The following is a 26,985-nucleotide window of genomic DNA, read 5'->3' on the forward strand; positions in this document are numbered from 1 at the left end:
GTGTTATGTACAAAAGAGTGAAGCAAGTTTTAATTGGAAATAACTTCATATTGTCTTGTTTTACACTCAGCAAACAAGCGTCACGAATCTCAATAACCTAATCCATCTGAAGCAAATCCGAAGCCGGTACTTCCTATCATTCCCATGGTGGTTGAAACGCGCCGCTCAAGGAGCCCGCGTAGACACTAGCGCCAGATTCCCCTCTGGGTATTATTGTAAGAAACTCTATGACCTTGACCATCCCATCAACTCACCACAGAGGTTGCGTTTTTGAACGTTAATGCCACAAGCATTTCTAACAAATTCCCGCAATCTTTTTTCGCAGGTTTCTTCATGTTCTGCACATGTTATTTGCATCACAGGGACATGGCCTTTCGATGAAATTCACGATTCTGAATTCACGCCTCCTGGTTATATTGCTCTCCATTGTGATCGCCAGAATAGAAAAGGTGGTGGTGTCGCCTTGCTTTTGTGCTCAGATTTTAAATTTGCGAGGTTCCAACTGGTAATGTTGAATCAGTTTGGTGCAAGCTACTAATAAATAAGCATAATGTAATGGTCTTTATCAGCCCCCTGATGGCCCTAGCGATCTAATCTTTCACATTTCATGCATGACCATCACCTCTCCTTCTAGGTGACCTCAATGTTCCCAGCATTCACTGGCCTTCACTTACGTATTCCGCCTCTAGTACCCCTATCTGCAGAGATTTAATTACCTTTTCCTTGTCGCATAACCTAATACAATTCATAAAAATACTCGGCAGAACTTCATTCTTGATTCAGCGTTTATTAGCGACACTCTTGCTCATTTAGGTTTCAGATAGGAGATCTTGCAATGTATCTCTGATCATAGTGCAGTTGTTGTGCAAATTAAGTGCCCTAATCCACATAGACATTTCAGTCATACCACATATGATTTTACTAAGGCTGATGATACGTCTATCACTGATAACTTCGATCGTTTTGTGTCGCTCAGTACCGAGCGTCATGTTGTCACGGATCTCCGGACAGTAGTCGGCCAGAATGAACGAACGAGGTGAGAGCGTTAGACACACCTATTTTTAATTACACACGAAAGAAAACACACCTTAACCGCAAAAACCACTGCAAACACGAAAATGGAACACACTAAATAAAGCTAGCGCTAAATGCAGTCATCATTCAAAGAACAATTGAGTAACAGAAATAAGCGGCTAAAAGTACGAAGTGTTCATCGCTTACATCATTCACGGCGTTCTGTCCCGCTGGAAGACGCGAGGCGTTGCGGGGGCACAGGCGTTGAAGTCGGCGTCTGAGTAGATGCCGCAGGCTTTAACTGTGGCAGAATGCAGGCTGGCGTTGTGGTTGAGGGTGGGTAGCACAGGGTTCAGTGACCTGGGCGTCGCAGGTCCTTGAGGTGGCCAGCGTCTCCCGGGATGAAAAACTGGCTCGGTCGAAGCCTACGGAGCGGTGCCGTAGGTCGGTGTGCTCGGGCCAACAGCAGATGGCGTGTCCTGGGCGTTGCTGGTAGTCCCAGGTCCATTTCTATGGACGTGTCCTCGAACAGGCGGTGGCTACGGTATGATGCCGTAGAATGAGGAAGAGCTGGAGCGCCCGGAATACAGGCCGGCGACGCTCGTCCCAAGCTCGCACACTGACGATCGAACACCCCGGGCCCCCCTATGGCCACATCACCTTTTTTGATGATGATGATGATGTGCCTCTTCACATGGCTCATACCCACACTGGGGGATTGGCCAGGAATTGTAGATATGAAGATTTAAAACTACTGAGTTAACACAACAGACAAGCAAACATGAAAAAGAACTAGTGCAATAATTATGTCTACATTCAGCCCAGACTTCTCATCCTAACTAGAAATTAGAATAATGAAATTAATGTGGTACCGAACGTCTTCCTTTTAGTGATTTTTTTTTTCTTATTGATTCATTGCTATTATCGGAACAGGTTTGCAATTAAGAACTTAAAAACACATTCATTTTGTTTCCTGAAGGAAAGCACTTACAGCATCAAAAACATTCCAGTGGCTGACGCCCAAATCCGAAGCACCGAAGGTGAGAATAGCGTCTATTGTTAAAATTATCCTCAGCTTAGCACATGGAGTTTCAAGAAGTCTTTCTTTGTAATATATAGCGGCGACACGATAAAAATAATGCTCTATTGATTCAATTTCTGAACAAAAGTGACAGGGGGAGATATCGCCAGACCAGCCCTGTGTGCATACAGATTCAACGGGGGCACTCGGCATCGTAATCTAGTTAATAATACTTCTAATTGCCTAGTTTGACACCACTGGATTTTCCATGGAAATTTTAAATGTCTAAATTCTGTCCATGAAGTTGTTGATTCTATGGCATCTGCTCGAAGGGAAAATTTCCTATACCTAATCGCAGTTATGCTGGCTACTACAGGAAGGACCGAAATTATTGGACCATTCAATGCTGCTCTCGCTAGTGTGTCGGCCATTTCATTTATTTCTAATCCACAATGGCCAGGTACCGATAATAATTTCAGAAGTTTCAACTGTGGAGGAACTAGTGTGAGGAGGGTTTTTAAGGCAATTGATATTGATGAAGTTGTTAGAGATGTACATATTGACAGAAAATCTGTTATTATTATTGCGCAATGGTCGTTCAAATCTAGTTTTCGCAGCGCTAGTGTAATTGCCGAGAGTTCCACTTCAAACACCGGGGTGAAGTCCGGCAGTCTTAATGAAAATGAACTTTTTTTTTTTATATCACCCACTTCATTCTCCTCCTCTTCCATCCTCTTCATTCAACGTCGCGCTACGCTTGATGTCTTCTATGACATTTTTTTTTTCTGTCACCTCTTACATGTGACACATGTTGATGTGCTTGTTGATTATTTTGAGTCTCTAGTGAAGTTGTGCATCAGTCGTTACGTTCCATTGAATACTAAAGAGATAAATAATAAACTTTCTTGGATTAACCGCGATATGTTGCACCTATCACGACATGTTAGCACACTTCGTAAATCTAAACAATCTAACCCCGAGGCTCATGCCTCCTTTGAACAAGCTAAGGAAGAACTTCGCACCATTACTAAAAATGATGGAGGTTTCTATTTTTGAGTGCAAGTTCTGGACATCAGTATCGCCTAGTACGACAGGCAGTACCTGTTTTAAGATTAGCGATGCTACAATTAACGACCCCACTGTTGTTTCGAATACTTTTAACTCGTATTTCCAATCTGTTTTCACCCTCGATAACCTTGTAGTTCCAGAGTTTAGTTATGTTGCGCAGGCTGATAAACTAGAAGATATCGCAATAAGTTATGATGGTGTCCTAAACGTCATCTTGAAACTTGATACAAAAAAGTGTACCGGTTCCAATGGCATTTCGAATCCCTTCCTTGCACGATACTCCTTACGAACAGCGCAATACCTTACAGTAATTTTTCAGAAATCCTTACCCCCGAATGCAGAGATGTTACTTGGCTCGTGCCTTCGACTTGACTTGAGCAAGTCGGCCCGAAGCAAGCAGCGGACTTGAAAACGCCCAAGTCGGCCTTCGCGTTTCATAGACGCTCAGGCTGTCTTACTTGATCAAGTCAAGAACGAGCTTCAATGCAGAAACACGTTGCTCGCCTGGTACCGAGGTTAATAATGAAGTTGTTGGCGTAAGGCACGTGTTACAGCAAGAAAAGTTCGTATATTTCAAAAGAACTATCACATCAAAGTGCTACAAGCATATTTTTGTCATTTTACTGCTAACGAGTGGCACGTGGTTCCCGCCGCCGCAGTGTTGCTTGTGTAAAGCGTCCGTTGCCCTCTGGTTTCAGTGGCCGCCCAAGCGCGGCGTGTTACTCCAAGCTTGCTTGTTTTGGCCTGCACGCTAATAGAATTTCCCATAAAGATGCGAAACACGGCATGCTTTGCGTTATGTTCTTTCGTTGTTTTTTTTTCTTATCGAACGCGGAGTGTATATGCGCTGCCCTGGCTCGCAAGTTTTAAGCGCGGTATCGTGAATTTTCAAGGTACTAGCCTTTCTATTCGCCTATGGACATGCTTGTAGCGAGCTAGGTCGCAGTTATATATGAATAAAAAAGCAACAAGTTCTGGGAACAAAGTGTATAAAGCTCTTGTTCAGGCTCATGTGGGTGCCGCCACCCGACAAAAAAAGCTAAAGAATAGAACTAGAAATGCTGATTTGTCTACTTTCGTTGAACTTCTGATTCTTGGTAAACAAGACAAGAAGCGAGGTTCGGGATCACGGGCCTCAGCGGAATTTTACCTCTCAAGGTGCAGCAATGCCGCGCTGCATTTTGGTGAGGGGAGGGGGGGACCCACATGATCAGGATATGTTATCTGCTGGAAGCTTTGTCGCAAACAACGAAAATGACACAGGCCTGCCATGTGCGTCCTGCGAGGTGAACGAAGAGCTCATCCACCTGTTTGTACGAGAGCACCTGTTTGTAATACAAAGCTATGAGAAAGTCCCAAGAAATAGCCTTTGCGGTTATGGAACACTTTGGCGTCGTCACCACCGGGGCTAATAATGCGCATGTGTGTGCAGTCGACATATCCTGTAACGTCAGGGAATTCGGCCACTTCATAAAAGTCCTGCATAACTTTATTAAGTCCCGCCAGCTGCGGGAAGCACACCAGCATCGAGTACAAGTGCTTTGCGATGGAGTAGGGTCACTTTTCCGACTGCGTGGCACACTGCCGACTGCAGAATGCGGACGAGATCCCCGGACCCGGTGACTATCTGGAATGTGCCAGCGCCGTAAAACCTGAGCGCCATCAGTAGTTGCAACATGGGAGGCACACGCTGTCCTCGGTTGTCCCCGCTTTCTTGGAGCGGCAACATAGCCAGAAGCTGCCGCACGGCGTTCTTGGTGAACCTGTAGCGAGCGTGGAATTGTTCCTAGTCGTACAACTCCACTGGATTTCCTCAGTCACGTAAGGCTAGTCGCGGAATCTTCGGCAGGCAATGTACCTCAGAAAATGCTACATCCATCGCGTGGCAAGCAAACTCAAAAGCAGACAACCTCCGCGCGACGTCCATTCGAGAGGCGGCCATGTTGGAATAACGCATCAAGACTGTTTCAAGCTAGCCCCGCAGCAGACTTGAAACTTGTCCTGACTTCGACCGAGCCAAGTCGCCCGCAAGTCGTCCGCAAGTTCGAGAACGATTTATGGCGAGCGGCAAAGCTGTCTTGAGTCAAGTACGAGACAAGTAACATCTCTGCATTCGGGGGTTAGACTCTGGTGTAGTACCGCGCTCATGGAAATCAGCCAATGTACTTCCCTTGCATAAATCAGGTCTTACACCTCATTCTTTCAAGATGTTAGAACACGTCATTCATAAACATAATTGAATTCCTTGACTCCAATAATATCCTATCATTAGCTCAGTGTGGTTCCCATTGCGGTTATAGCATTGTAACACAATTAGTCGATTTCGAGCATGGCATTGCTTATGATTTAGATCTAGATAGTCAAATAGATGCCACTTTTATTGATTTCTCTAGTCCAAGCTACTGGTAAAACTAAATGTCATTCTCAATAACCCTCGTATTATTTCTTGGATAGCCAGTTTTCTTCATACTCACTCACAGTTTGTTTCTTTCAACTCGACAGAAACGTCTATTGATGTCACATCTGGTGTTCCTCAGGGATTCGCACTAGGTCCTTTTTTTATTATTACTATTCATTAATGATTTACCTCATAGCACCTCATCTAAAATAAGACTCTATGCAGATGATTGCATTCTCTATGAACCTATCAATTCTGTTGTCGATCATTAATGTCTTGCACAATCACTCCCGTCCTTTAAGCGGCATTCACACGAGGGAGAAATCCGCAGGGGATAAAGGCGGAGCTTAGTGACGTCAGCTGACGGGGGAATTCTCCTCAAAAAGTCCCCCACTCACACAGACGAGGCGAACGGAGGGGGAGACCAGACTACTCTGATGGCTTGTACAAGGCTGTTGAGACGTGCACTGCTGATTTTCGCAGAATGTACGAAAAAAGATGACACATGCTTTTGTTGTCGCAAACCAGGACTGAAAAAAAAGTGCCATTCATCGCGAGGTCATTGACGGCAGCTTTCTTTTATCTCTGCTGAAGAAATTGTGCGCAGCCTTTCGGATCAATCAACTTTGGGTCTAATCTGTGAGACTGGTCATGTAGTCGAGTCATAGGAATTGAAATTAAGTGTCTTTCGATGTTGGTCAGCATTGTGTTAACGAAGAAGTGCACTTATCAGTTTTCTTTTCTTTTTTTTTTTACGAGAATGGAAGAGATGTCGCCTCTTGATGCTTGACAGAGATCCCTGAAATTGCGTATAATGAGCCGGAGCCTTCTGCATGAGAACTATGTGGTGTGTGAGAGCAAGCGACGCTCCACCAAACATGTCGGAAGTTTGTTCGAACGTATTGTGTACTGCATTTCATCAATAATAAGGACTTTTAGCTTGTACGTATACTTCTTTGTATTACCGTGTTACTGGATACCAGATGGAATCTCCGCATGGGCGAACCTTTACGGAATGTAAACTACTCGCCGGATAGGCTTTACGCTTATGGTCCTATCTCGCAAATCCATCTTCGTTTGTGGCTACTCGCGATATCCGCTTCGCGGAGACTCTAGCCGCCGAGTCATAATAAGCAGAGTGCGAGCGCCACTTACGATCACCTTCTTTCAGCCGGATTACCGAGGCTAGAGCGACCTAGAATGCCGAATCCGTAAACGTGAGAGGCCTAAAGCCCCTGACAGGCTGGATAGGTGGCGCCATCTAGCGGGGCCAATGTGAACCAGGCTAGCATAAAATTGTTCTTGCAGAAACATCAGGCAATCTACTTCTATTATAAATGCCTTGCAGCGGCATAATTACGAATGAGTTGCCTTTTCAATAATTTTTTCCCTCAGTAACACTACCGTAAAATACCGATCAAGCGCCCCCCCCCTCGTCGCGGGGATAATCAGGTAATGTTGGGGGGGGGGGGCTCTTGCTCGGAACTGCCCCGAAATTCAAGAATTTCCTTCCCCCTCAGGAAGGAAATGCAACGCATGGAAACCAAGAAGCTTTATTCAGCGGCATTCGTTCTAATTTAATCACTTCCAAAACCGTCAAATGATTCTTCGGAGTCAGAGCCGAAAACTAAGTCTAGGCACTCGTTTTGCAAGTCCTCGGGATGCTTGGGTGCCACGGCGCCGATGTCGGATAGGCAGTCATGCAGCTCGCCATCCTCGAAGCCGTCGAGTGCGTTGGAAATTCCGCACCCCTTGAACGAGCGCACGACTGTCTCAACGGTAACAGCGGCCTAAGCCTCAGACACAAAGTTGAGGGCATCCTGCCGCGATGGCTTTTGCAGATTGCCTTTCGGCGTTCTTTCTCTTTTCCTTATGAACATCTCCCAAGAACGCCGAAGGTTGGCCTTAAATGGCCTGTTCCAAAAGACGTCGGCTGGCTGCAGTAGGCTTGTGCAGCCCGCAGGCACATACACAACGTCTGTGTCGCGTTCCTCTATGGCCTCTTTTGCTGCCTGAGTCTTGTGGATAGGTGCCTGATCCAGCACAAGTAGCCGCCGCACATCATCGTTGTTCGGCCCCCACACCCTTGCCAGCCACTCCTGCAGTTTATCCGACGTCATCCAACCGTTTTTCGATGCGGTGACGCGAACATTTGCTACAAAAGAAAAAAAGAAGGTCCAGTCAACTGAGGTCACTGTAATCGACCACATTCCCAATTGTTACTTTCCGCCGTGAAAACAAACAAAAAGAAAAGAATCCGATGCACAAACTTCGTTACTCACCTGGTATACAAAGGCTCATGAACGCTTTGGTTGGTATCCTTCCACTTGGTTCCTTCAGAACGACAAAAGCTCGTAGTTTGTGGCCGCTTGCGCATGCTGCCAATGCAACCGTGAAGCCCCTGCGGACACAGCCAGTATTGGCAATGCGCACGGTGCTCTCCCCAACCACGTTGTTCGTCATGCTCGCCGGGGAGTCCATTCGGACCATCGTCTGGTCCATATTACACATGTTGTATGGTGTGTAGTCGTGGCGTGCTCGCAGGCTATTGACAGCAGAGCGAAATGCCTTTGCTGCCTCTGAGAAATCGGCGGGCGTCTTCTGACTCTCGTTTGTGGTTTGGCGCATTGTCACGCCAAACCGCTGCTTCCACCTCTTGATATACTGGCTCGACGCAGCAAAATTTCCTAGCTGCAAGCTGCGAGCTATTTTGACAGCTTCTTCTGAGAGAAGTCTGTTACTAACAGCACGTCCAGCGCTCCTTTCCCGCTCAAGGAACTCAAAAAGAGCGTCATCTACTTCCTCACTGAATACTGGCGCTCCGTTACTCAACTTACGCCGAAGCTTGTCTGTGCCAAAGTTTTGTTGCAATAAGCTCTCGAACGTCTTGTCCCACTCGCGGACCCTCTTTCTGTCAATACGGAAGTGGCGAGCTGTCGCGTGCACGTTCCTTCCGGCCTGGTGATGCCATTCTACGACTTCGATTTTTTTTTTAACTGTATAGGAATGCATGTCGGGTGAAGTCACCGCTGTCACGTTCGGTACCAACAAACGACAATAACAGACTGGCAGGCATGCGTCGTGCCAATGCCCAATGCCAGCGAAGGTGGTCACATGACCAATTTTTGGATTGGATTTTGGATTAAGCAGGAGCGTAGCCATTGGCACGGTTTCGGTTTCGGCAGCTTTGGGTTGAGTCGGCAGAGAGTGGCGGGTTGAGGTGGGAGGGGGGGGGGGGGTGCGCTTGCTCGGTAGACCGAAAATAGGAAAACTTCACAGTATACGAGGGGGGTGTTTACACGGGTGGGGGCGTTTGATCGGTATTTTACGGTAAGCGAAAACAAACGTGTCCATGACTGTGGTTGCACGAAGCATCACAAGATGTCAGACACCATCGTCCGGTAACCCGGTATTGCCAAACCCCTTTGCTTATACCGGGATACTGCACACACTAAAAACATCTCTTATGATTTTGCCGCAGCGGTAATTCAATATTATCTAAATTAAATGTAGTTTAAATGTAGTTATCACTGTTTAGGGGTTTGCGCATACGTGAAGGTATACGTTTACATATGTATGTAAACGGCGAGCTAAAACTTTTCTGAGACATGCGTTCCGGTTACATGGTAAATGCCATCCTGTATTCCGGTAACACAGTAACGTTAAAAAGTATACGTACAAGCTAAAAGTCCTTAATATACAACTACAAACTTGTACGGTACGGAGAACTTTATTTAAAAATCCGGAGAAGTGCCACCCCTTAGGGTGACACCGTGGGCCGCTCCCACGTGGGGACAGTTAGACCTAGCCTAATTGCCGCATCGCAAGCTCTCTGGACAGCCCAAAGTTGATGCTGATATTCCGAGCTCTTGAGGGCCGAGCTCCATCTCTGCTCTGTGAGGTCCTTATCCCCACGTAACGAGGGGCACCGCCAAAGCATGTGCTCTAAATCGCACGTTGCCCCGCAGCCAGGGCATTGCGAGCTGAAGTCACTTGGAAATGTGTTATGCTTTTTTTCCCGTTAAGTTGTTATTTCAAGAAAACCAGTGATGTCGGATTAAACGGGCTCAAGAAAACTGGCAGCGTCAGAATCCTCATAAAGATCACCCCATTCGAAATTAAAAAACTTAATACAGTAATACCTCGTTAACTCGAACTCGCATATCTCGAAAAATCGGCTAAGTCGAAGTTTTCCGCGGTACCGAACAATTTCCCATAGGTGCAATGTATTTATTGCCCTTTATCTCGAAGTATTTCCGTGCCCACTTTCGGTTATCTCGAAATCTCGACTGATAATGGAACTGAAACTTCGCCGCCGAACCGTTTCACAAAATACTAGCGGAAAAATGTCATACGTTTCACAAGGTTCGCGCGAGGCTGCCGCGTTTACGACGAAGTGGACACTGTTCCCGAAAGTAAAGTCTGAACCTAGCGGCATACCAACTTTGTCGAGCAACCCTGTGTCACGTCATGTGACGCTATAGACGTGCACATAAGGCCCTGCAAAATAGCTCGGGTCGTACACGTTTTGTTTACCGTCAGAGATGCGATTTCAGCATTTTATTTATGCAAGGCACGTCGCGCGGATTTTTTCGGCGGCCGTGCGATGTGGTGAGGATAACGCCACCAAAGCAAAGCAAGTCACTGATGCTGCAAAGAAAGGTAGCCCTAAACAAAGAAACGGATTCGAGGCTCGAAGTTTCCGGACGTCAAAACGGCGCTGAATGTGTGCGCATCGTGCGAGAGGAGCCCCTTCCAGTCACATCGACAGATAAGGCCGATTCTCTGGACTTAGCGGTGGGCTAAACTGACCTAGCCTGCAACATCGGCTGGTTTGACCATTTTCTTAAGCCAAACAACGTGGCGTCACGCACAGTGATCGCGGCAGCGTCGACGCAGCTACTCGAGGGGTGACGACATCCACCGAAACAAGAAACATGCTTCGCTTGATGCGAAACAAATTTGAGTGCAGCGGCGCGGATGATCGGCACATGCGATGTGTTAAGCAACTCGAGAAAGCTTTGCTAGGTGCAAGTGTTACTGAGAGGCAGACCAGCCTTAGTCGGTCTCTCTGCACTAAATAAAAAGGCAGTGCCGAAAAACACAGCTGGTTAATAGCGCTGGTATGTCATTATTTTCCTTCAAAACCTTTACAAAGAGCCAGTTTGGCGCTCCTGTTAAGAAACTGGTCAGTAGGGATAACGTTTCTAGATAGAACTGAACTTCTCAATGGAATTTGCCCAACTTTGCTTATCTCGAAAATCTGCTTATCTCGAAATTTTTTCTGGTTTTTACTACTTCGAGTTAACGAGGTATTACTGTATCAGTGACCGGTATATGGGCCATAATGGAGGTAGCGCTCTGCCATCTGGTTTAAAATCTCCTCGCACACAGCATTCAATTTCAGCAGGCTTCGGACACATGTTCTCAGATGATCGAATAAAAAAAATAATTTAGTGACTGGTGTAAATTATGGCAAATGAACGTTGTAAAAGAGTCGTGATAACTTTTGCCAATCGGCCCTTCTGTTCTGTTTATTCTTTAGGTGGCATTCAACTTAACAGAGTCTTGCGCTACAAATACTTAGGAGGAGTTCTAACAGAACACCTTTTGTGGACTAACCACATCAATACGTATGCGGTAAAGCTATAAAAAAATTAGGTTTTTTGCGCCGCACCTTGCTTAACGCCCCTCGCGATAATAAACTGCTTTTATGGGAATCACTCATTCACCCTGTTCTCGAGCATGCATCCGTGGTCTGGTTCCCCTACAAACACAGTGAAATAAGCTCGCTCGATCACATTCAGAAAAAATCTATCTGTTTCATTTTTCTTAACTACAGCCGCAACTTCTCGCTACTATAGCCCTACAATCGTTCTGTCATTCCATCACAACTCTTGCGATATCAAAATGAAACTTTAAAACTTTTACACGCAATTATTAACTCCTCCTCTGGGCTCTCTGGCAGTAACCTCATCACATTTACTGACGAAAGTTGCACCCGTAGTTCCCACGCTTTGAACGTAACACCTTTCTTTGCTCGTACTAATACCTTTAAACACAGTTTTTTTTTTTTCCACGTGCAGTAGAGCTTTGGAATTCCTTCCCTGGTAACATTCACTCCTTACCACTAAAAAATTTCATAGTTGCAATTGATGAACATCTTACTAACCTGTAATAAACTCCATTTTCGTTATTGTTTTGTTTGAGTGTATTTGCTTTACCATTTGTAGTATTTTCTTGCATTTTTGTTTTTGTTGTCTAGTATTATATCACGTCCCATTCCTGCCGTAGCCCCGAATAAGGCTTCAGTATGTATAAATAAATAAACTGTGTTTCAGACACCAAAAAGAAGACTTTCTAGAAAAAGAACGAATACGGAAAGTATCCACAAAGGGATACACTTCTCAAATTGCAAAAAAGAGTTTGTTTCAAAGTTTTGCCCTACCCTGTGTCCTTAAAGGGCCCCAAACCACCTTTGACATTCTTTTAACATTTCATGTAAACTCGTGCATTGAGTTCAGAATGGTGTCACAATCAACAATGCCGAATGTGGCAGCGATACGAGCCGCGGGCATGCCATGAAATAAGACAAACAATCCCTTGTCCTCTCTGGACCTTTCAGTACCTCTAGCGTTGGTCATGTCAGCAACAAGATCCTGTTTGTCTGCTTGCAGTATGTGCGTTCCTTCCCTCATCTCCTCGCCATGTGAGGAGGAGAGACGAGTCGACATCGCGAAGGAAAGAGTAAAACAAGTGGGGGCCACTTCTGGGTCATCAAGCACGTGTAACTCCACTATTCTATTATGGCACCATTCTTGAAAAATTGTTGCAGCTACAAGTTTGTTGTAGACTTGTGCACAATGCCAACAACACAGAAAATTTTCTTCTGGGTGGTTTAGGGGCCCTTTAAAGGGGTCGTGAAACGTTTTCCGAAAATTTTCAACTACGTGTATATTCGGAATCTTGACTGTCCATTCAATACTATACCTCGACTCGTTTCGTCATCCGGGTTCATTTAATAGCTGTAAAAGCACAATTACGATTCCCTTCTCACGTTCCCCTCAACTATACAGCTGACGTCACTTTAAGTCAGCCAATGAAAAGTCTCTGTTGTCGACAAAACATGGTGACGCAACGATGTTTGCTGAGCCATAGTTGGCCGAGGTTCGTAGCATGATACGCAGTAAAGACGTCACCATAACGCCTTTAAAATTTTATGACGCACACGGTTGGCATAGCGAGGACTAAGCCATCCAGAACACGCCGTAAAACACAACTTAACGCAACCAAAAAGAAAAAACTGGGACGCTGCACCAAGCGAGCGAAGGCAAGAATACACATGCGACGGAGCCCGGATGTACTTTAAAGCAGAAGCAAGCAGATCACGTGCTGTATGTGCAGTGTGCACAGTATATAACTCGGAGTGCAAAAATTGCTCTGTTATTTGTTTCTTTTCGAGGTTTCTATAAATCTATTATTTTAGAGCAAATCAAAGCTAACGCAGTGTTTATAACTTCCCTTACCGTGACATCACGATAAGAGAAGTTAGTGCCTAAGGCGGCCTGTAGTTCCGCACAGTCGTTTGGGAGTTCAATTAAACTGCGATTTCAAACGGGTGTCATTAATTACAGACTGCATATTGCGCCGAAATATTTTGGAATCTGCATGTCTAATCCTTGTTGAAGCAGGGAAAATTACAACCGGGCAGCTTCATTTTCTTTTCACGACCCCTTTAAAGAGCCCCCTAAACCACCCAGAGGTCAAAATTTAGTTGTGGTGTTGCAGTTGTGCATGAGTCTACAGTGAACATGTAGCCGTGAGAATTTTTCAAAATGGTGCCATAATAGAGGAGTTACACACATTTGATGATACGAAAGACGCCCTCGCTCGTTTCACTCTTTCCTTCGCTATGCTCCGTTCGTCGGCTTGTCACTCCTCCTGACCGAGTGTGCGTAGCTGCGAGTGGACAAACAGGTGTTGTGGATGACGAGAAGACGACATGTTGACGTCACGGCGAACGTTGGGGGGTATGAGGAATGCTGAAAGGCACATAGAGGAGAAGGGATTGTTCCTTGGAATTTGTGGGGCGCCCACGGGTAGTAGCGCTGCCACATTTGGCATGGTTGGTCGTGACGACATTCTGTACTCGATTCACGCGTTTACTTGAAATGTTAAAAGAATTGTCGGAGGTGGTTTAGGGGCACTTAAAAACAGAGAGTTAGGCCTCCTGCACCATGTGCCCCAAGTCAGATTTCTGTTGGGCGAACATCACGAGTGCATCTTTCTTCATCTGTGTCTTGTTCTCACTGGTGTAGGCCATTTTATGAGCTGCGTTAATTTTTTGGTTGCTGTTTTCTCTCCCAGCATGACCTGGAGTTCAAGCAAAAACAAAAAGAGCAGCAGAAGGCGCTTAAGGAGGCAGCAGCAAAGGCTGCTGGAAAGGGACCCCTTGGTACGTCTTCTTTCTTTTTGCTCAGTGCACTTCTCTCCAGGCACGCCTTTCCCAAATTGAGCCGAGGCATGCAAGCAGGGTGACTGTGCAGCCAGGCTACTGCAGAGACATCGATGGGGACAGTGCAGAATTACGATCAACTGAGTGCAGGTTAATTGCAGTAGGATAATGTATACATAAAGGAGCGGGGAAAATTTCATACTTGGCCCGTTGTGATGTTCTCATATTCACTAGCGCTGTCTTGACGTGTGGCAGACGATACGGTGTAGTTGATTCATCATCGTTTTGTTAGTATGACATTTTTCTTTTTTTTGCGATGAAAAAATCCGTAAACAGGGTGTGGGTGCTTGAGTCGACGTTTCGGCAAGTGGACTTGTCTTCTTCGAGGCTGGAACTGATTTCCTTAGCTACCGGGTGTATACGCATCGTGCCCTCTCCACCACAAGGGAGAAGGGGAGGGCAACTGTCAGAGTGGGAGAGGGAGAGGCCACCGTGACGGAACTGGATGAGTCATAAGGAAGGCGAAGAAGGAACAAAAAGCGGTGGCGGGAAGGGAGGGTATATGTTTCGCTCTATGATTTTCAGTGGAAGAACGTGGCATTTTAACAATAGGGTCATTCCATGCCAAATCATCCAGCGGTTCTCCGACCATGAACAAATATGGCTGAAAAAAATTTCCACGTTTTTCTTGAAGTGCGAAACTCATTCTGCTCGTTTATTTCTGTTGCGAAAAATTTTCCCGCCTATTTGTGAGGGTCTGTAGTTTTGCGCCGACTGAGCTAAAGGGCATCAAACAATTTTTTTCAAAGGACGTTAATGGGATGCACTCGATAAAATGGTATTTCCGGCAAGCTAATGAAGTGATGTAACTGTAAAAATAATGACTTATTTATGTATATCGATTCTTCGAGGGCTTTTCGCACGAGAAAAATTGAATAAAGTTGCAAAGTTTGATATTTTTTTTACAGGAACAAGGCAAACTCAAATGGTAGAAATGAATTATGTACTGGTGGCCTGTTCGACATACTACAAAAGAAAATCAATTCAGTCGCTGAAGGTGTAGCAGATCGTCTGAAAAAAAATTGCGAATTTCACTTTTTTTTAGAGAAGCTGTGTATTCAGCATCAAAAAACTTGCCTTGGTGGTCGGACTAAAAATATGCACTATATTTCATTTGAAAGCTCTATGTATTAGCTGAACATTGGCAAAGTTACAAAAGGGTATTATTTTATGAACTTGAAAAATATTTTTTTTGAAATTTTGTATCTCCACCCAGCTTTTCGCCGACGTAACTCAAGCGGCATGAAGCACTCACAACGGCAATCTTCAGTCCATGCCCACTGACCTGGGATGCAGACGTCAAGCATGGCACTGTCTATAAAGCAATGGAAAAGGCTTTATAGACAGCTTGACGTCTGCATCCCAGGTCAGTGGGCATGGACTGAAGATTGCCGTTGTGAGTGCTTCATGCCGCTTGAGTTATGTCGGCGAGAAGCTGGTGGAGATCAAAATTTCAAAAAAGTATTTCTCTAGTTAAAAAAATAACACCCTTTTGTAACTTTGCCTATGTTCAGCTAATACATAGAGCTTTCAAATGAAGTATCGTGCATATTTTTAGTCCAACCACCAAGGCAAGTTTTTTGATGCTGAATACAGAGCTTTTCTCAAAAAAAGTGAAATTCGCAATTTTCTTTCAGACGATCTGCTACACCTTCAGCGACTGAATTACAGTAGACTCCCGTTAAGACAAACTCGAAGGGACCGCTTCGTCTTATCAGGAATTCGGCTTATCAGAAGTGCCCTCAAAAAGAGACATGCTAACATGCCAAGTGCATCCAAATATGTTACTTGAAAACACTGAATGGAGTAGACTTACAATGGGGGCAGGAAGACAAGAAAAGGCATTTATTTGGCTCTTCTAGATAAAATCTATATGCCTTCAAGCAGAGTATTTACACGAATCTTACGAGCACCCGATTTCGCGTGTTCAAAAATTAAAATGCCCATGAAGATATTTGCTGCCACATTTTAATGATAAAACTGTAACACGTTCCTGTGTTGACAATTAGAAAAAAAAAATTAATAGACGAGCACAATTTTCCTTCAAAGAATGTAAAATTTATTGCCCCGACAGTTCCTTTTCTTCTGTGAGCCTGTTTTGCTGGCTCTAAGGATGCGCCTCGGTCGCGTGCTTTTGCCTTGACAAAGTCATTATACGCTGAGTTGCTTAAGAAAGTGTGCAAGGTTTTCTTCGAGGTCCGGATATTTTCCCGTTTTCGGCCTGTAGTAACTACAGGCCGAAAACGGGAAGCTGAAGATATCCGTCGACGTGCAGCTGAAGATATCCCATCGCGCTACTCACGGTCACAAGCCTCGCCACGAAAAAGACACAACGCAGCTATATTCACTGTGCAAAATAGCCTTCCTTTGTCGCGTGCTTCCATAATCAAAATGGCTCATCACAATTTGCACTTCACTGGGAACAGATACAACGCGCACAGGTCCTACGCGAACCAACACGAACTGACCACAAAATACGTCTGCTCGGCCGCCATTGTGTGATGGCGATGACAATGCACCTGACCCCTCTGACGGGAGTGCGCCGCAATTGTGGTTTCGGTTTCGTACTCGATTGTAATGCGCAGACCATAGAGTTTCATACAATAACCTAGAGAGTAAACTGGCGCTGTGATCGTTCAACCACCATGGAAATGATGGGAAGTACAGGCTTCGGATTGGCTAGCGTTAGCTAGCGAACTGTCTACGGATCTTTTTCTACAGTTTCAGTTTCGTTCTTCGCGAGGCGTGGGTAGTGGGGTGCGTTTCAAAGCACTCAAGCAGCGCCTTTGTTGTTCAAAGAGGCTGAAAACCGCTAGATCTCTTGGTTTGCTGCGACGCTGCAGCTTTACAGGTTGTATTTGACAGTTTTAGCAAAGCGTCAGGCACTCGCCGCTGCGCACAGATGTAGCGTCCCATGCCAGTGCAGGAAATTGCATAGCGTTCACGTTTTGTGATGAGCGCTACTTGTCAGAACTCTTTCAAATCGACTGCAAAATGACAGCGAAGCTAAGTAGACACACCGTCACGCTCATCTGACTTCACAACAAAACGAGGGATGCGTTGGGAACAGACCACTTGGACAGACGCACCTGGCATCGTAGCAGATAATACGTTAAGTGTTTCTCACTCAATACGGTACTGTTGTTTCGATAAATAGATAATGCGTACTTTTGAGGGAAACACAAGCGCATTTGTTCTAAGTGCTGTAAAGAAAATAATTCATTATATTGTGATGCCATATCTGGAACACAATTGCAGAGCAATGCATACCCTTTTTGTTAAATTTGTCCAGGTTTTAGTTCCATCTCAAGGTCACGCAAACCTTTTGTAATAAGTTTTACGTACAAAAGAATGAAGTAAGTTTTAATTGGAAATAACTTCATATCGCTTTTGTTTTGCACTCGGCAAAGAAGTGTCGCGAATCTCAAGCACCTAATCCATCCGAAGCAAATCCGAAGCCTGTACTTCCCATCATTCCCATGGTGGTTGAAGCGCCGCTCAAGGAGGCACGAGACTAAAAAGCCACCTAAACATTGCCCAATGTTAGCGGTGTACGCACGTTTCATGTTGGCTACATTGTGCTGCCGATAGTGATGCAGAACTATCGATGGTACTATCGATACTATCGATAGCTGAGTCACTATCGAACTATCGATAGTAAAAGATACTATCGATATCGCTATCGATAGTAAGTACTATCGATAGTTTAAAATCAACAGCGCGAACTCATTGCAGAATAAACTTGGCTTCCCGCGCGCGTTGTACATAGTGGAGTCGGAGGAGCAGGCTGAAGGGCAAGAAAGTTGACATGCTTGTGTTCTTCAACAAAGTGTTTCGTATATATATATATATATATATATATAAGTCAAACTATTCAGCTGTAGCGGAAACGAAGCCCTTGCATGGGGCGGCTTCAGTTTTATATTTCATTTAGGGGTGTGCGAATATCAAATTTTTCTAATACGAATCGAATACGAATATCCACCTTCGAATATCGAATCGAACATCGAATCGAATATCGAATATGAAAGGAAAAATGCCTCCACAGTAAGGATATTTTATTTAACATGTAGCTATTTGAAAAAAAAAACATTAACAGCCTGACTGGGAACACAACATACACTGCTATCTCCAGAACACAATGTCCAGGCTAGCACAATGCACATCACAACACAAGCAAATATCACGGCACAATGAAAGTAATGACTACATGTTATCATGAAGAAATATGATTTGCTCCACATGATCAGGCAGCAGGCGCTCCCTTGTAGAAGTGGCTGGTACAGAAGTGGCTGGTATAGGCAGTTACATGGGGCAAAGCTTTGCCAGACTGGGGTATCTGAAGGTGCCTACAGTCCGCCACCAGTCACATGGGTCACTGTCTTTCTTCAGAAGTGGCCCCGCATAGTGAACGAGTGGTAGTGCGGCAGGTTACGGCCGCATAATATTGAAAATGTACGGCTACATGATCGCCAACAGCGCTGCACGTCGGAGATGCACCAGCAATAAATCATACGTATTGGGTCGCTCGTCGCAGGCAGATATCGTGCGTGCGTGTACTTACGATGTTTATCGCTCCTCTCGGCAACGTTTTTAGCTATACGAACGCAGCAGAAATGTGGAAGACGAGTTCAGTTATGCATGATAATCGAATCGCATATTCGAATTTTTCGAATATTCGAAGTTATCGATAATTCGAAGTTATCGATAATTCGAAACTTTTCGAATACACGATTTTTGAATCGAATACGAATATTTCGAATGTAATATTCGACGAATATTCGAAACTTTCGAATATTCGCACACCCCTAATTTCATTTTATCATTTCAAAGTAAAAAAAAAGATCAAGAACAAAGTTTGGTAATTGTAAGATGTAACTGGTTGCTTTTAAATATGAATTTATTGATGGACATATGCCGCTATTTTCACTGCGCAAATAATTTCTTTCGCCAAAAATTTGCTCATAAATTAAGCGAAGCTCATAGCAGGCTATCGCGAATATTTTGGCAATTTGGCCAACCGGCAACAGCATCGTTATTCGCACCACTACGGATAGTTTGTCACGTGGTTGTGACGGTGAATAATGCTGCAGCAAGACTGCGAAATACGGAGCTCTTTATTTGGTCGAACTTGTGGCCAGAAAATCAAAACTCAGAATACAAGCGATACACGCTGCGCACTGATTGCGGCGAAAACAGTCGCCGGCCGTCGAGTAATCTGATAATCGGTAGAACGCTCCGTCTTTTATACATCAGTCACCAAACCTTCCAGAGTTATCGCTGGTGCTCGCGTAAGCTCTCGAATAAACCTGACTATTCGCGAATCTTCTCAAACATCACGGCGTGGTCTGCGGCAAACGCTGCTAACAGTCTGTGGGTGAAACCCGAATACATCAAAACAAAGAAATAAACACGCGTGGCAGTAATACCGCTAGTAATATTACCGATGGTACTACCGATTCGACTATCGATAGTTTATCGATAATAGCATTATCGATAGTTTCAAAGACACTATCGATACTATCGATAGTCAATTTACCGATAGTTCTGCATCACTAGCTGCCGAGCAAAACTAGCGCCGTGGTGTACCCAGAAATTCCGTAGTCAAGTTGACGAGAGCAACGAGAGGCCGAGTTCAAACTTGAAGTTACTTGATGGCGTGTCTTCTTTAAAGATATTGTGTATCTGTGTCATGCTTTGTTGAGTTACCTCGCTAGTGTTCGCTTAGAAGTGACTGAGATTGCTAAGACAACCAGCAGCCTCAATCACGACGTCATCGACTCTGCTGTCAGTTTGGATGAAGCGCGAAAGAAAAGGCACACATACAACCACACATACTGCGCTACGTGTGAGTGTGTGTGTGCCTTTTCTGTCCCTGTCTTTCGCGCTGCTCCCTTAAGTTATGTTGAACCAACTAGCCAACAAGTTCACTCTTCGAGGTATCAGTGGTGTTCCAGTGTGTAAGCGCCTGGTATAACTCAGTGCGCTCCAGAATGAGGGATTTGCCTTGTTAAGCTTCACCGCTGCACAGTGGCATTATGAGAAGAAAACAACTTCACGCTGTGAAACTCTAGCCCTTCGTTGCCGCGAAGGGTTCGCTGCCGCAAAGAAGTTGATAAAACTTTTACGGCTTCGAAGCAACTTAAAGGAATCGGTCATCTCATGAGACTGTCCGAGACGTGTGAATATTAAAGCTTACAGGCGTATTTTCCATTCGTAATAATGGATATATCGAATTATTTCGCGATCCCCTTCGAATCCGATGTGTCCGACGGTCTTCAAGTGAGGTGAAACTTGAGGCACTCGAGAGCGTGCGTTGCGTTAAAATGTCTGTGTATGCCCTGCTTTATGTTACCTCGCTAGTGTTCGCTTGAATTTATACACATTGTCAAGACTATCAGCAGCGCTAAGAAATCCATCATCTGCGCATTTATTATTTGACCTGAAATGTAGCAGCTGGCGTTTGAAGTAGACATCCGTAGCTGCGCTTCGTCGCAATTGTGCAGCAAGTTCACTATGGGATGACGCTTCAGGCCACCTGATTCATTGGTATCTTGTTATAATCTCTGTTGGCATAATTAAGTTTCTCCATGACACTATTCCAAGCTATTCCAAGAAGTGGCTTGGTCTGTTCTCTAATGTAGAGGTTTGCTGCTAATTCGTTTGCGTGGCAGGTAGAAGAATTGAAGAAACCTTTGCTATGCACTTGCGCATTTATTAGACGTTTGGGTGCTCATACGGTGACTGGAGACTGCGTGGGCGCCTTTTTTGTAATTAAAGAAGACAAAGCATCAGGTAACGTGTGTGGCAATTACGATTTCCCTGCTGGTGGGCTTCGCTGCACAACGAATCGTCGATGCACAGTACATGCTTTGTGGCATAACACAGCTGCAATGCCATAACGGTGACTATAGTGAATCTGTCATCTTGTAGCACGTATATATAATGTAAATTATAATATATAGTGCATTGAATCCAAGGGGCAGTGCAAGCATGGCGTAAACAAGCAGGGTACGAGTCAAAACATGGGCGGCGTGCGCAGCACAGATTTCTTTGCGCTCCACAATGAAGGAATTGCTTTGTAAGTTTTACCGCTACACAGAGGTGTAATGCGACGAAAACTAAATGCCACGCTGTGAAGCTTGCTACCTGTGGCTGCAATTAGTTGCCGGAAAGATGTATCGCCAGGTTGCTTCAGTGGCACAAAGCGTTGTCTGGTCCGATACGTACACGTTTCACATGAGCAGGTTGATGAAAAATAAGTAATGGGAAAACTTAAACGGTTTCACAGCAGCTTTAAAACGAACTATTGTCTCGAGGGACAGTCTGAGACGCATGAATATTTATTGATATATACTGAGTATGTGCAGCAGAATCTTCGTTTCATTGAGCTGCACATACTCAGTATATATCAAGACATGTACCAACGATATTTAAGCTTCAGACAGGCAATTTATGCATTTTAAATACGGGTGTATCGAACTATTTAGCGATGCCCTTTGATTCCAATGTATGCGAGTTTTACTGTGTATACACTTAGCCGACAGTGTGCACTCGTAACATATTGGTCGGTTCAGCGAAGCATTATGTGGTGAGGAGCATTGATTTTCCTGGTGTAAAAAAATATTTTTTTTTATTATATGATATTTAGGAGATGTTGGTGCTTCTGTATAGCACCGGCTACTCCTTTTCGCTGATGATTGGATATGTGAAATGCACAGCAATGAAAAAAAAATATTTCATAAACAACAGCTAGGCAAAAAAAGTTATTCACAATGGTGTTTCATACATCGACTTGATACCGCACGCATGCGATGGGAGCCATGCATGCATATGCGACATATATCAGTTGAGGATGGACTAGATCCATCACCATGATGTGTTCGGTAGGCACCGGGAACTCCACTAATCTGATGAGAAAATAAGCAATCTGCATCGCTGCGCCTAGTACACACATACTGGGCTCCAAGTAGGGAGGCCGGCTTCGGCGTGACGCTCGTTCGCGTGGTGGCTCGATCGCCACAAGCATTCGTTTAAAACAAGCAATAATATTGATTATTTGGTGACTATCACGGAATATTGGAGCTAAACGTTTTTCTGAGGAACCTTTTGGGAAAAGCTGGCTTTTCTGGAACCACAAAACAAGGCCCAAACAGCAGCTCATATGAATATATAGCACGCTAGCTGTTCCGATCATGTCTCAAACTTCGTCGTCCAAAAAGAACCAGCTTCGTAAACTAATGCGCTTGATATGCCAGCAAGGTTAACACAAAAATGAAACCTAATGCACTGTGCGGCTATGCCTGCGCAGTCATCCCATTGAGCTGAAACAAAACTGATTCCCCCTCCTTGCGAACTGCGTGCCCCTTAGTCAAAAAGTGGCCCTTCCCAAAGAACGCAGCAAGTATGCACCTTAATGGACCATTTGCAAAAATCTGCAAGGCGGCTTTACTGCAAGGTTATTTTCCAACCAAAAACTCTCCGTCGCAGACTGGTTTTCTCGCTCATTGTACTTTTACCGCTCCTAATTCCAGTGAAGGCACGCGAGTACGACAAAACGACCTCTTTCCCCAACAATTACTGTGGGGCCGCCTCGTACGAACCCTCAGCCTTCGCTAGGTGGACAAGGCAGCCGTCGTTCGTAAGAAAAAAAAAGGGGGGGGGGGAGGGGGTTGAGAAGCAAAAACAGAATGAGCGAGAAAAGCAGTCGGGGATTGAGAGTTTTTGGTTGGAAAACAACCTTGCAGGAAAGCCGCCTTGCAGATTTTTGCAAATGGTTCATTCGTGCGTCCATTAAATCGAGCCACCTGCATTTCCATGGTTAAATCGAATGATCAACGTCTCGCACGCACGTAGAGCCACGGGACTAGGCTAGGTACATCTCGCTTGGAATTTCCTAGGGACAGCACCAAAAAGTGGTCTGGCAACGCGGGCGTGTTTTGGTGGCTTTTTAGTTGCTCCCCTCAAGGAGCCCGCGGAGACACTAGCGCAAGATTCTCCTCTAGGTATTATTGTAAGAAACTCTATGGCGCAGACCATTTTTGTTCCTGTTGTCGCTTTCTTTTTTTTTCCCCGACTCCCCTTGCATTGGCGGAGGGCCCCCAAGCTCTTTTGGTCTTCTGTTCGCCTTTGTACACCAGCTCTGAAAGCGAAGAACAGGGGGGGGGGGGATACAGAAGGACGTAATGGCTTGGGGGTCCAAGTTGTAAATCCCCCACTCTTTTTCTTGCTTCCTTTGCTGATAAAGCCCACACCTCCCCCACCCACAGGTTGGGGGTGAGAGGGGATACCTAGAGTCACTCTAGGGATGTTGATCGTTGTTGGTCACCTAGCGTTTTTGATCACCGCGAAAGTTCGTCTTAAAGGGGCCCTGCAACACCTTTCTTAGTTATATTGGAGTAGTCTCATTATTGACGTATGACTCTTCACGAGTCATATGCCGCAAAAATTTTTCAAATCCGTCAAGTCTAAGTGGTGTTACCAAATTATAGAGACCACGGTCCGCAGCTTTCTCCCTCAACTCAACGCCGCGAGCGCGCGGAAAGCTGCGCGGGGCGTGAAGGGAGGGAGGTCGGAGGTGCGAGGATTCGCGAGGAGGCGCCGAAGAGTTACGTCAGCGCTGGCGGCATTTTTTTTTTCTTCATTTTTTTCTCTCTGTGGTCTCGGCGTAACCACGTGGTCAGTGGCGCCACTTCCGGTCGGCTTGCGTGGCCGTCGTCGAGCGAAGCTCATCGCACCGTGTATTGCGCGTGCTTGAAAACTGCGAGTCGGTTTGGTAATGTTGGGTGTGCACCTCGAACTGCCGTAGTGTTTTCATCGCTCTGGCAACCATGGACGCAAACCTGCGTGCACGTTTGGAACGAATGACAGCTGAGATGGGTTTCGACCCACACTCCGATACACTGCCTCGTCGCGCTGCTCGCGCTTGAATCGTGTTCAACACGGCAAAGCTGCGTGCACCCTTCTCCAAGTGGCGGTACTTCGATGCTGTTTGCTCTTCGAATGCGGTCGCACAGCGAGTGCGGGCTGACAAAGAACTAAAGACTAGAAGAAAGGATTGTGGGGCATCGGGCCGGCACGAACCCATCCCCCAGCTGTCTGCAGCTACCGTGAAAATGCGAGTCTGCTTGGTTGCTGTGTCGCGGTTTCTCGGGAACGTGACACTACGGGGAGGATACGCCGAGGTACGGCTCGATGACATACCGAACAGACAGCAGTGGCGGGAAACCTGCGCAAATTGCGCCAATCTGCGCCAAGTGGAAATTACTGCTCCAAAAGGGTCTTTTTTTCCTAATTTGTGCCATTGCTGCGCCACAACGTGGTTTTGTAGCCAAAAATAATGTTTCGCGGACAGCGCGCTTCGTGAGCAGAGGTACGGTCGCCGTCTTGTACATTTGCGCTGCTGCATTTGTCAATGGTGCCACTAAAGCCCCCTGCCGTTGTGACAGCCGACGCAGTCCAATTCAATATCATTTGCAACGCCGCAACGTTAGCTTTCTGCAAGCGATGCACAGCATGTCCTGGCCGTGGACGGAGGTGAGTTTGGGTTGTCGCCCAATAAAAACGTGCATTATGGTTACAACAGCGCTGCGCTTGCTGTGCCGTGTGCGTGTGTTTATCGTAATATCATCAATGCAGCAAGGTTGTAGTTTTTAAATTTTAACTTTAGGAACTTTGCACTATGAGTGGCTGGAGAGTTTATTATTTTTTTCGTATGAATTTTCACCCAGCCAGACAGATCTCTGTCGAATGTGTTCACATTTAAATGGTTTCTAGGTGCACGACCCGCAACGCTCAGCTCCGCAACAGCGAACTGCTTTCGTTTCTACAAAGCGGTGCGCGCTTGAACACGGTCCCTCACAACGAGGAAGCAGCGATCGGCGGCTAAAAGCGTGCAGTAGGCTTAAAGTAGCGCTACGCGACACGCGTGCCCGAGAACGCAGCTGAAGATACTTATTGCGATAAGTTTGTCATCGATAAGTCATACCGGCGCGTTCGTCGCTTCTGTATGCGCACCCGCAAATGCATTCTAAAAAGACAGGGCGTGCAAACACGGACACAAGAAAGAAGTCAGGACACCACAAACGCCGACTAACAACTGAAGAGACGCACAACGGCTGAAAAGAAAGAAGGCACGAAAACTTATCTGCGCATGCCCATGCAACAGGCAAACCTATCAATCCGGCACGCGTGGCGGTCTTTGTGGAAGATAACTGTTAAGGCATTTGATTTCATCTTTATGCAAGTTAATCGACGGTTGGCTCACGCATGCGCTACCACTATTCTCGATATGCCATGCTTCAATCATCAGGCGCGTTTCTTCATTTCTATGCCGGTACAACACTGCGCATTCATCGAATTTTGGCGTGCACTTACAATCTCGACAATGTAAAGATAGATTAGAAGGTGAGCCTCCTGTTAGCGATCTCTTATGTTCTAACAATCTCTGGTTAATGCATCGGCCCGTCTGTCCTACGTAGAAGCGGCCGCAGCTGAAAGGGATCTTATACACCACACTCGTACGGCAATCAGTGAATTTGTTGGTGTGTTTTACGTAACAAATATCGGTCCGCTTCTTATCTTTTACTCCCTCATTCTTCCTCTGCACAGCGGCACAAATCTTACCTAGCTTATTGGCAGCGGTGAAAACAACATTAACGCCGTATCTACTTCCTACTTTCTTTAGCCTGTGAGATACGCGATGAATGTACGGTATACCTACGACACGTTTCTTCCTATCGCTTTCTGCAACCATGCTAGGACTTGATACAATAGACTTCTTTAAACGTTCAGCGACCGTGGCCACTGCATCACGAGGATACCCTACATCTAAAAGACGCGTAACCTGTGCGTTAAAGCTATCACTCATTTTGTGCTCACACGACTTGGTGAGGGCTGACTTAAGGCAAGACATGGCGATGCCGTTTTTTACAACCTTCGAGTGCTTCGACGAAAAATTTAACAGCGGTTTCGACGATCTAGGAGAATACTGCCAGCACACGTGGTTCTTCTGGAACGTTAAGGAAATGTCTAGAAATTGTATTCCATTATTCTGAGGCACCTCTTTAGTAAAGCTCAGCCCTCCTCCATTTAATTCAAATTTTTCGCTCACGGAAGTTACCACCTTTTGAAAGTCCTCACCACTACATAAAATCAAGTAATCGTCCACATAACGAAAAACCTTAATAACCGAATTACCTAAGGCGCCTTCCAAAAGATTGTCAATCTTGCTAAGGTATAAATCACTAAGAACCGGAGCAACTTTAGAACCAATACATATCCCTGACTTCTGCACATAAACGCCTTCCTTCCAACCTACCAGCGTCGACTTTAAATACATGGAAAGGATTTCTAGAAATGCCCCGGTAGAAACACCACATTTTTCGATGAAAACCGTCTGGTGCTCTTGTTCGTTAATACATTCATTAACACATTTTAACAAGTCCTCATGCGGCAAAGAATAATACAGGTCTTCAATATCCATACTAAAGGCCTTACAACAGCCGGGGTTCTCTTCTGAGAGGAACTGAACTAGCGCCTGAGAATTACGCATACGAAAAGGGTCTGAAAAACTCAAAGAGGTTAAGCAGTTCTGCAAATAACTAGAAACAGCGACTTGCCAGGTGCCTTGCTCTGAAACGATTGCTCGAAACGGAATCTCGTTCTTATGTGTTTTGGCTGAAAAAAATAATTCTAACGTAAGTGATTTAGCCTTCTTGACATTACAAGCTATTCTCTCAAGGTTATGTCTTAACAAAAGGTCGACAGCACGTTGCCTAACTACCGATGGCTTAAGTTTTACCGTCCTAAAATTCTTTTCTATGGCTGTTAATGCTTTTTCAGAGAACAAACTGTCCGGCATAATTACAAAATACCCTTCCTTATCTGAAACTACTGGCCTGAGTTTCTTCTCGACACAGTAATTAACCAAAGGCCGGATAGGATCAGAACACTTGAGATGCATATTAG

The 26,985-nt window shown here is 45.3% G+C and overlaps 1 protein-coding gene across 1 annotated transcript in view; it reads left to right on the forward strand.

Moving 5' to 3' along the window:
- The first annotated feature begins 362 nt into the window (after positions 1-362).
- LOC119397048 (translation machinery-associated protein 7-like) overlaps positions 363-26,985 on the forward strand; it is a 71,957-nt gene continuing 45,334 nt past the window's right edge. Inside the window, exons 1-3 of the mRNA XM_037664473.2 lie at positions 363-449; positions 2,025-2,054; positions 13,869-13,956. Of these exons, the coding sequence (XP_037520401.1) occupies positions 378-449; positions 2,025-2,054; positions 13,869-13,956 (190 nt within the window). The 5' untranslated portion in view covers positions 363-377. The remainder of the gene's footprint in view (positions 450-2,024; positions 2,055-13,868; positions 13,957-26,985) is intronic.

Source organism: Rhipicephalus sanguineus, chromosome 6 (genome assembly GCF_013339695.2).
Source record: "Rhipicephalus sanguineus isolate Rsan-2018 chromosome 6, BIME_Rsan_1.4, whole genome shotgun sequence".
Classification (NCBI taxonomy): domain Eukaryota; kingdom Metazoa; phylum Arthropoda; class Arachnida; order Ixodida; family Ixodidae; genus Rhipicephalus; species Rhipicephalus sanguineus.